The sequence below is a fragment of the Gymnoscopelus microlampas genome (assembly GCF_963454915.1).
Source record: "Gymnoscopelus microlampas genome assembly, chromosome: 4".
NCBI lineage: Eukaryota > Metazoa > Chordata > Actinopteri > Myctophiformes > Myctophidae > Gymnoscopelus > Gymnoscopelus microlampas.
Window position 1 is genome coordinate 25,725,718 of NC_139941.1, and position 11,485 is coordinate 25,737,202.

The window sequence follows — 11,485 nt, forward strand, 5'->3', positions numbered from 1 at the left end:
TTCTGGAGGCCTGTTAGCTAGCCAACTTCTGGGTCCATATGCAAAACAATCCAGAGAAGGATAGCACAGTAAATAGGCCAAGTCCTTTCCCCTCCCAATTCTAGACGGTGGTAAACAGAGATCTTCTAAATGTAGAAACAGTGATTGCCCCGGAGGTCTGGATATTGCTGCTAGCACTGGGCACACCACAGCACAACACACAGTAATAGTGCAAAGCTTAGAGCTGGGGGAGCTAGTGAGCAAGCTAGCTTTCCTGTGGGAGTTTAGACACAGGAAGCACTATGGAAACATGCTGTATCTAGATAGGGGCAGTGTAAATAAGATATGAGTTTCTATTGCCTGGCCTGGGAATGAAACTGGAAAATTGAGATGGGGGGGAAAAGCAGAGAAGAAGTAAAGAGTCTAAAAGGGCCTCAAAAGAGAGGGGAGCAATACATACAAACAAAAAAATCTGGATAATTACCGAAAGAAAGAGGGAAAGAGAAAGAAAGAACACCTTTTCAGAGGGTTAACCAAATTCCATAGTCTGTTGAAAGCTCTTCTCTCCTCCCTATTGAATCTTTCTTATTATTTTCTCTCTCTCTCACATGCCTGGAGTGCCGTCCCCAGCCCTATTCAGAAGTGCTCTGCCACAGCGAGGTGAATGCATGTCTGAGATGCCGCACAGCCACGACATCCTCAGAACAGGCACAGCCAGCGGCACCTCACACACTCACTAAGACCTCCTCCTCCTCCTCCTCTTCTGCATAGCTCACACCACACTCTCGCCTGCCAGGCAGAGGAGAACGGGCGCGCTAGCTCCCTCCTCCCCTCCAGCCTGCTCACATTCTGGATTCTTCCGTCGAGAAACCCTGGGCCTTTGCTTTGTCTCATGTCAGCAGTCGCCCTCTGTCTCGCTCTCTCGCTCTCTCTCTGTATGTGCCTTCTTGTAGAGATACAATACTATCATGTATGCACACACACAAATTAGCACACATACCCCAAATGTGTAATTTTTAATTAGACTGTTTTATAAACAAGTGTGTCAATGTGGGTACACCTTTCAAGCAGGGTAAGTGCCCACAGCAGGGACTGTCTGACCAGATTGACCCTTGCCCTTACTAAGTCCCAAGGGGTCAAGTAAAGAGGTCAGCATAGGGCCAGCTCAATGCTGGGGGAGGGTCTCTTCGATGAGTGAACACCTCCACCGGTGTGTGTGGGTGACAGGGGTCAGTGGCAGGTAAACCCTCATCCTCTACTGTTGTTTATTCTAAGGCGCCAAGTCACTGGCGCCCTAAGGCTATGAGACAAGTGTGTCTTCATGTGTGTGTGGGTGCGAACACTCGCACGCGCACACATGCATGCCCATGTCTGTGTGTCTGAATGGAAACGAGATAGGGTGAGAACGCTGACGGACGGGAATGTCATCCACCCTCTTATCATTAACATGCCTCAACGTTATTCAGCCTGACACACACAGCCATAAACGCCCTTATTGAGCCATGAATACGAATGCTAACGTACTTGCACACTCAAAGAAAAATGAGGGCCAAAGGAAATACCTTATCCACCTTTACTTGAACACCATTGTACCAATCAGAAGGAAAACATCATACAACAGTTTTCGTGTCAAGAATCTTTCAGTCATTCATGTGTTTTTTGCATTTAACCCAAAATTAACAAACGCCACCGCATGCAGGCAAGCTGTTGAGCAGGGACAGCTCAACAGCTTGCTAGAGATGGGTAATGGTCTACAACCTAGGTTTTGAAATTGCAATTTGGGTGCTTGTCTTACGTTTAGACCAGTGGTTTTCAACCAGTGGTCCTTGAGGGAGAACCAGCCAGGGGGTCCCCAGCTAAATTAGTTAATCGCGTCACGTGCCACGCTATGAGCTTGTAGATCTGCTATTTTTGAAAAACCTTGAAAAAGTGTGCATATCTTTGAATATTTATATTTTTTAAAGCGAAAATTAACTGATATCTTTGCTTCTGGGGGTCCCTGGCACAAAACATTTTCAATTGGGGGTCCGCGGCCAAATGTATATCAATTTAGGGGTCCTTGGCATGAAAAAGGTGGAGAGACCACTGGTCTACAACCTAGGTTTTGAAATTGCAATTTGGATGCTTGTCTTACGTTTAGACGACAACGGCCTCAAGAGAAAACGCCAAAGTCCCGTTTGTAGTGTGCATGCCAGGTGGCTAGGTGGCGGTGACACACTGCCACATAGACCAGTCATGCATGCGTAGAACCACTTCCATTCTACTTCCTGTCACAGCTGTTTGTTTACATACACCAATGCAGCGTAGTTCTACAGTTCTGCACCAATGTAATAGCATACATTGGTGAGCCGATGTGAGCCATGACATCACACGTTTTGCGGATTCCCCCTCGTTGCCCCGTTTACATGGAGACGCGAGGCGTAGCGCTTTCAAAGATTTCCTCTCTGGAAGGGGTTTTCACTTTGTTGCACTTTCAACCCCCGATAACTCCGTTGCTGTCTAAACGGACGGCACAACTGATATTTTATTTTGCCGTTTTCTCTAGAGACCATTGTCGTCTAAACGGGGCCTTAGTGTTGGCAAATCCACCTATGGCAAAAGTAGCAATGGCTTAATGAGACTGTGTTTCTCGGTTATAAAGGTGTAATCTCTCTTTTGGGACCTGGGCCTGGCCCAAAAAACATTTCAGAAGATTTTAAGAAAACATTAAAGAACTATCGACCTGTGCCTGAGAAATGTTGTCCTTTGCCCAGATCCATATATTCTAGACAGAATTTCTTTTGTTCTGAGATAAAACAAAACAAACCCTTGACCTTAATCAGTGATAACAGCATACACGTCTGAAAACTAGCTACATAACAGTATACAGTGATTGATCACACTCTCTCACACACACACACACACACACACACACACACACACACACACACACACACACACACACACACACACACACACACACACACACACACACACACACACACACACACACACACACACACACACACACACACACACACACACACACACACACACACACACACACACACACACACAGAGCTTCTATCCTGATCTGAATACTTATTTACATGCATGGACAAACATGTGTGTGGATAATATATACACATGTTTCACTCACCATATAAGTATTGAACCTATACCACCTTCTGCAGTAGGCAGAGTCTTAGGTTGCTTTGTGCTTATTTCAGCAGCCCATTGGTGCAAAGAGGAATTCATTTAAAAAAAAAAAAAAAAGCGAGGGAGCATCAGATAGAAGAGAATGCTGAGCGCTGCATTCCCCGTTGTTATTATTGCCAAATCGAAGAGAGAAGGGTGGCTGGTAATAAAAGTCATTAAATGAAATAGAAGAGGGAAAAAAAGCCATTTAATAGGGGCTTGTCGTTGTGGATTTAGTAGCCTTTCTATTGCTGGCTTCCATTCCTCTCTCTCTCTCAATTCTCTCTCCTCTCCTCTCTTCACAAAGAGGTGAGGCGGCGTGATGGAAGGAGGGGGGGCCAGATTCCTGGAGAGAGTCAGCCAGCCGAAGAGCAGCGCTGACGCACACAACCAGCAGCCACTGTCTGGGACAGGAGACGACAAGAGAGAGAGAGAGCTACAGCAGGAACTTTATCTTAACTTAGTTTAGATCAGGGGTATTAGACCAAGGACCCCCTTAGTTGAGAGAGAGAGATGAAGCAGGGACCCCCACAACTTTTTCATAGATTCCATATAGTTTCATTGTTTGACAGCACGATCATTAGTGTATTTTGGATTCATGTTAATGTGTATTTTCAGATATTTAACCACTTAAAACCGACAATACTTAGTACACTTGACTTTAACTTTCTTTTTTCCCCTCTATACCAAACCTCTTTGCCCAAATTATCCGATCGACAAGCTCACAACACCTCGTGCTGCGAGGCGTTGTGAGCTTGTAGATCGGATATTTTTGGCTAAAGTTCTCCTCAGAATATGGATGCTAGGGTTCAAATGGTTAATGTAAAAAAAAACGAAAAAAACCCACAAAGATGCCCACCTGTAGTAACTCTGAGGACCCCCTAGGGGTCACGTCACGGACCCCCTGTTGGTTGATTTTTAAGATGAGAAATGCACAGCGTGATCAATGATTCTGCAAGTGTGGCAATTAGCAAGCTTCAGTTGAGATGAGAGTAAGATGATTGCTGGAGCAGGGGACAGTGATTAGAGGAGGAGGAAGTGTTGTCTGTTTTTTGTTTTGTTTTGTTTGAATGTTGTTTATATCTTACTCTCACTGTTTGGAGATACGTTTAAAAAAAAAAAAAAAAAAAAGAGGAGGAGGAGACGGCTCCGACAAGGGCCTGGGACTGGACCAGGGGGCGTCTGGGACTAGCTGGAGTCAGGTCTTTGGGACCGTGGCAAGGAGGGGCTGGAAACGGGGCAGGCAAGAAGTCAGCTCTAGCCTGCGAATGGAGAGGGACCGGCCAATGGCTCGTCTGTGTGTATGAACTCGGGAATGTGGAGAGCAGGAGACAGTTATGGCAGGGTGTAGAAGTGGGAATTGAGCTGGCTAGAGCAAGTTATGGTCTGTGGTGGGAATCATCCGTCTAAGCAAGGGGCACATGCACATCTAAAGTCTGGGAATGGAGCTGGTTGGAGTCTGGCCTTTGGGGCTGTGGTGGCAGGCAACTGGAAACAGTTGATGGGCTGGGAAAGTAATGGAACTGGCAGGACAGCTAGTGCTCCTGTATCAGTCGATGGGGAGAGATCATGGCACCAACACTGCCAGGCTATAGTCCATGGGTTTGATTTCCAATGAAGCCATACTAAAAATGTACTGTACACAATTAAATCCATAGAGTTCATTCAAGTCATAGAGTGTACAAATGGAAGCAAATGGACCTGTTGAGGTTCTATATGTATACTCTCAAAGTTAAATTAACACTGAGGATTTGACTGTGTAGTAAAAGACACTCTGGATGAATAGCTCCACCAAATGGCATACGTTATACACTGTTGACGAAAAAGTAAGTATTTATTGTCTGATCTGTAACTCCAGATAATGATTTAATGTCAAACAATATTGTGTAAAAAAATAGTATTGTAATGCCATTATAGAAACGATTATTGATGATGAATGTCTCTATTCTTTACTCCACACACACACACACACACACACACACACACACACGCACACACACTAATGTGTTTCCATTACAAGACAACTGAAATGTATCCTATCTTGTTTCCATTCAACCATCATAATGAGAGGAAGGCATGGAATCACACACACACACACACACACACACACACACACACACACACACACACACACACACACACACACACACACACACACACTTTCCCCAAAGATTCCAAGTCTCTTCACTTGGATGCGAGTGCTGCCCCTCTCTCTCCCTCTTGGAGGGCCAGCTGTTTACACTAGCTCTAGGCTCAGTCATGTTTCCATGACGATACAATCCCAGGGTTAGTCACACGGCGAGGGGTAGACCTGAGGCAGATCCCAGATCTATCACCTTAAAAAGCACCGTTAGAGTTGGAATCATAGCCGACATCTGATCAGCAACCTCTGCAGCCTTCTTATCCTTTTACAAAAAGATCACAACAAGGAAGTGTTACTCAATCGCCTTCTTTATAGCAGTGTTGTTGTTTTTTTTACAATCATACTGTATGCCATGCTGTGTCAGCATTTTTTTTAACACTCCCAAGCTATATGTTGTGTCCACTGAACAGTGAACACGGCTCAGAATCAAATAACATTATGATGCAACCCCCCCTTTCCCTCTCTCTCTTGTGGTGGGATGTGGGCTCTTTCTCCACAGGCCTTGTAAAAGATAAAGGAATTCTCTGTTAACCAAACTGGAAATAAAAACAGATAAAGCCACATGAAAAGAAAAAAATAGCCCACACAAACATAAAGACTAGGCATCGCTCACTAAAAGCCAGTTCGGTCAGACTCTACCTCACAGACAACATGCTCATGCAAGATTTAAGTTCCAGATCTTAAATTCTGCACCTTTGTGGACAAAATACTTGAAATGTCAAAGTGGGTCCTCGAAAAGCCCTTTTGAAATGCTTGGTGAATTCTCAGCGAAGAAGAAAAAAAAAGAAACAGAGCACCCCCCCCACCCCAAAAAAACGGTGTGATGTGTGTGTGTGTGTGTGTGTGTGTGTGTGTGTGTGTGTGTGTGTGTGTGTGTGTGTGTGTGTGTGTGTGTGTGTGTGTGTGTGTGTGTGTGTGTGTGTGTGTGTGTGTGTGTGTGTGTGTGTGTGTGTGTGTGTACTCTGTGTAGGCATCTACATGTGATTGTGTGTGCATATGTGCGTTCTTACACAAACATGCTCAATGTCACTCCACCTCTCTAAGTGGCACACATTTCTCCTTGGCACGTAAGAAACGCTGCTCTCACAAGATTAACGTGCTCACATCATGTGCACACACTCTTTGTTTTTCTTTTTATCTGTGATTTGTTGCATGAATGTGTGTATGTGTGTTAGACTAAGGCTATGACTCAACGTGTGCCCATGACCGAGTAGCTTTGCCTTAAACACAGTTTGGACAACAAATGAACATAATTTACAGTCAATAGAAAAGCTCTAAGCCATTGACATACAGCATAATCTCTCCTGCACATATGCACACACATATGCACTCTCTCTCACACACACACACACACACACACACACACACACACACACACACACACACACACACACACCCCTATAGCGGGCAGGGAGATAGTTTGGCTATCAGGCCCGATCTCTGGCACACAAAGGAACAGGTTAAAAAGGGCAGCCATGCACCAATGTGGCTGTTATTTCACTGTGTGACACATGGTGAAAAGAGTGTGAGGAAGTAGATGATGCAGACAGCTAATTAAGATTCTCCAGAGCATGAACAAATTAACCTGAATTATGGGCATGCAGTGGCACACACTCTCATATTCATATATGCACACTACCCTGCACACTACCCCCCACCCTAAAAAAAAGCATATACACACACACACAGTAACACACACACAAAACGCATTCAGCGTTGAAATAGGTGGAACCGGGGAGAATGACATTCACCCTCAAACAGGCAGTGCAGCTACGGACATTCAATGATATTTTAGGCCAGGGCTTAGCCCAACAACACCACCATGGAAAATGGACTGAAATAGGCCGGAGAATGTCTTTAATTAAATGTTTTATTTAGCTTTTATGTAAACCAGGTAAGGTAATCAAGAACCAGTTGTCATTTACAATAACGACCCAGAGCAATGTCTGCATTTGTACATTCATTCATTCTTGTTGAATGCACATAAAAATTAAAAGAAGAAACGTAGCCTCATCACTCAGATTTGGGGCAGCGGCATGATAACATGACATGTAGACTCATGCAGAGAATTAGCCCAACGACGGCAAAAGCTTGAGTAGATAGACTGTAGCATGTAGTCTATGCTAATGACATCACAGAGAGCGACATATGCCAGGCATCACTGTGTCATTCCTTAGGGATATGGGGCTTACGGTAACAGGATAGTAAGAAAAGGAGTGGGGGTTTGTGTGTGTGTGTGTGTGTGTGTGTGTCAGGGGGTTTACCTCCTGGCATAGTGCCCTAGAGGCAGACATGGGATGGGGTGGTGGTGTGGGGGGGGGGGTTGGGGGGTGGGACCAACGCAGTCAATGTCACAAATAAAAGAGAGGCGAGTGGATGAACTGATGAACTTGACCCAGACGAGAGGTCTTAAGACAGGAAGGAGTGTATATGCGGGGGTAGTGGTGGTAATGAAGTGCAAGCATGCTTTGTCATGCCATATTAAAGCCATAGGATTAGAATTCTATAATTAGACGATGGGGCATCATAATATTAGCCTTCTTTTTAAGCATAATGAGCTCCCAACTCTTGTGTTGGACAGAGAACAGATGCTGCGATCAAAACGACCAGCTTGGGATACACAGGAGACTTAAATTCCATTTAACGATGCTCCGTTATGATGGAGATGCTTCGTTACTTAAAAGGAGATTTTAAGTAAAACACTAACACATATGGGACTAATAATAATAATAATAATAATAATAATAATATTGGATTATTAAGGGACTAGCTTCCCGAGTGGCACTGTGCAGAGTAATCCCTTCATTTGTACTTTTTTCTTTGCCACACCTGTAGGAAGCTTTAGGGGTATGAAGTGTTAAAGATTTGTTCAATGATGAGTTGATCACGGATGTGGATAATTGAGATGAACTACTAGACAGACTGGGGTGTTATAACACCATTATCAATAAGGAGTGGTGGACTGCTGAAATAACAGCAGTGTCACAGCAACGGTGTGCACGTGTGTGTTCATGCTCATATACAGTATGAATATTTATCCAGAAAGCTGGAGACAGAACAACCCATCCATTGCTCTCTCTTTTTTAATTTCTCTTCCGATCACAATTTCCCAGTTTTTGTGTGCGTTTTCCACCTACTTTTCCCCTCTAGGCTTCTACTCTTTTTTGTTCTCCATATCACCCCGATCTAACACTCTTCCCCTTAAACAGCACCCCCCCCAATCCCTTCCGTCCTCAGCACTGATGTATGGAGAGAGGGAGAGAAAAAAAAAGAAAAGAGTGTGTGATTAATGTCTTTGAGAAAAAGATAAATAATCACAGGAGACAGGGGGGCTGGTAGTTGGCCTTAGGGGAGTAAATATGGAGAGTTTTATAGTGGCTCACTTGGGAGAGAGAGAGGCGGAGGAGGAGAGGAGAGGGGGAGGAGAGGAGAAGAGTATGGCGATGGCAGATCCATTCAAGTATATTAGCTTTTCTCTCCCCCCCTCGTACACAATAACCTCCGCATCTCTTCTATTGCTCTACTGTCTTTCATCATCAACACTCAATCGCAGCTCACTGACAGCAGCATGCGTGCACGCTCACTCACACAGAGACAGAAGAAGTCACACAGAGACACACACACAGAGACACACACACAGAGACACACACAGAGACACACACACACACACACACACACACACACACACACACACACACACACACACACACACACACACACACACACACACACACACACACACACAGTGTTCTTTTCAGGCCAGACCCTCTGTGTGTTTGATGGGCCAATACATGCGGTTTGTGATGTGGCTGACAACCCCCTCCCATGTTGCCTTGCTTTTAAGCCCTCATCCTCCAGTGGCTGCATGTCCCCCGGAGAAGATTGCATCTTTTATTTATCACTATCTTTCCCTCTCTCTCTCTCTTCCTTGGCTTTATTTTTCCCAACACAAAATTCTGGGGCGAAAATTGCAATCAGCACAACATGCCCTCCTCCTGCTGTGTACTCGACTGTCATCCTCCACTCTCTGGTAGAGACTGTCTGACAGCTTGTGCAGGCAGACACACACACACACACACACACACACACACACACACACACACACACACACACACACACACACACACACACACACACACACACACACACACACACACACACACACACACACACACACACACACACTGCTGTTTTTATCAACCACGCCTCCCATGGACAATTACACATACTTGTTTTGCTGTCTCTCTCTCTCACACACACACACACACACACACACACACACACACACACACACACACACACACACACACACACACACACACACACACACACACACACACACACACACACACACACACACACACACACACATATGTGGAAACTCATCCTTTCTCTGCATAACATTTTCAGATTGTCTATTTTTACACACACACACACACACACACACACACACACACACACACACACACACACACACACACACACACACAAGCTCTGAGTCCCTAAATGTCTGAAGCCATAACAGGGCAAGCACATAAATGAGGCTAATACTGGGGAATCTGGAAAACAGGCCAGAGAGAGAGGGAGAGAGAGGGAGAGAGAGAGAGAGAGAGAGCTGCCTGCCTGTCTGCCTGCTCCATGGCTACTATTGTGCACTGCACATTCTCCAAGCCCACAAGAGCTGAAGCCATCTCCACACAGATTCTTCAGAGGGATAGTGAGCCAGGGAGAGACTGAGAGAGGGAGAGAGAGCGGCAGAGGGAGGAGGAAGGAGGGAAGATCATGCATAAAATCTTGTTTGCAGAATGCATTAAGATTCGGATGAACTGGAGAGGGTAATGGGATTAGAATCCTGAACCGTTTCCAAGGGTGGGGAGCTGGAGTGACAGCTGAGCCTATTGCACTGACGAATGCAGTGAAATATTGTGGCTCTGGCAAAGGCAGCCATGCAAGGGGGTTGGTTGCACAGCCCACAGCACCTCTGTTTACTCCCTGCTCTGCCACATAATACAGCTCGGGAGGAAAAAAATGCATATTTTCCTTTAGCTAGCCTCCTATAGCTTGGGCTTTAGGAGAAGAATATGAGAGAAGCCAGCAGAAAAGCTCAAGTCTCTCTCACAAAGGTGTTTGGCAAACAAAATAGAGGCACTGTGGCTTTAAATCGCCGTCCCTCCCACCCTTTCTAAATATCTTCTATTTAGCCAGCGGTGAAAAGATATAGGGGGCTTTTGTCTGCTTACCCCATTGGTGGGGGGGGGGGACACAGAGAGCCGTGGAAAGACACAAAAATAGGAACAAAGTGCTATAAAGCGTCCAATTGGGGGGTGGCTCGGGGGCAATTCTATGGGCGCAGCGCACACTGGGCAAAAACAAGGGAGAAGTGGGCTACTATTACGAGCTTCTCTGGAAATAGGCTGTTCTCACAGCTATTGGGTGGACTGGTTTAGAAATAGCCTACCATACATACAAGCCACGGTTCATAATAGACAGACAGACGACGGAAAGCAAAACACGAGCCCTTTAAATGCCTGGCGTGGCTCCATGGAAAAAGCCAAACAATGTGGAAAATATGTGTTATTTCTTGTTATAACCCGTTTGGCCTCCATTATAAACGCTTATTGTGACACCACTCACCGACTTGCAATACGTTGTCCACCCAACCACCTTCTAGGAGAGTGACACCCCGTAGGAAAGGCAGCTGGGTCTCGTCGTTATTATCCCCGCTAGTCCCACTCTCCTCTCCCCCGCCGGCGTTGAAAGAGGAATACATGCAGATCTCCTTCTCGCTCCTCGGAAACGACCAGTATACGATCCTCCGCTGGACGGGCTCGGGAATCCTTTCGAACCGCTCCTCCACCCGCTGAAACGGCCACTTCTCCGCGACTCTCCGCGCCGCGATGTCGAGCAGCGACTCCGGGTTGTGCGTTTTTCCCGACCCTCCCGGAGCGCCGCCGGACCCCGAGCCGCCGCCGCCGCCGCACAGGACTCCTCCGGCCCGCTGGCCCTGCCTGCACGCCGGGTTGTAGCCGGGCCGGCAGCAGAGCCGCTTGGCCGGGGGCTGCTGGACTCGCTCGGCCATGATCGCAGCACCGCTTCCCAACCTGAAGCGTACAGTTCCTCTCCGATCATATAAACGGGGATAAGGAAGAGAAAAAGGACACTCTCGCACCGATTGTTTGCCGTACA

The 11,485-nt window shown here is 46.1% G+C and overlaps 1 protein-coding gene across 2 annotated transcripts in view; it reads right to left on the reverse strand.

Moving 5' to 3' along the window:
- The window catches only part of LOC311043879 (zinc finger SWIM domain-containing protein 6-like), a 60,308-nt gene extending 48,823 nt beyond the window's left edge, over nucleotides 1-11,485 (reverse strand). For both annotated transcript variants that reach the window (XM_084055286.1, XM_084055285.1), the window contains exon 1: nucleotides 10,934-11,485. In XM_084055286.1, the coding sequence (XP_083911412.1) occupies nucleotides 10,934-11,378 (445 nt within the window). In that variant the 5' untranslated portion in view covers nucleotides 11,379-11,485. The remainder of the gene's footprint in view (nucleotides 1-10,933) is intronic.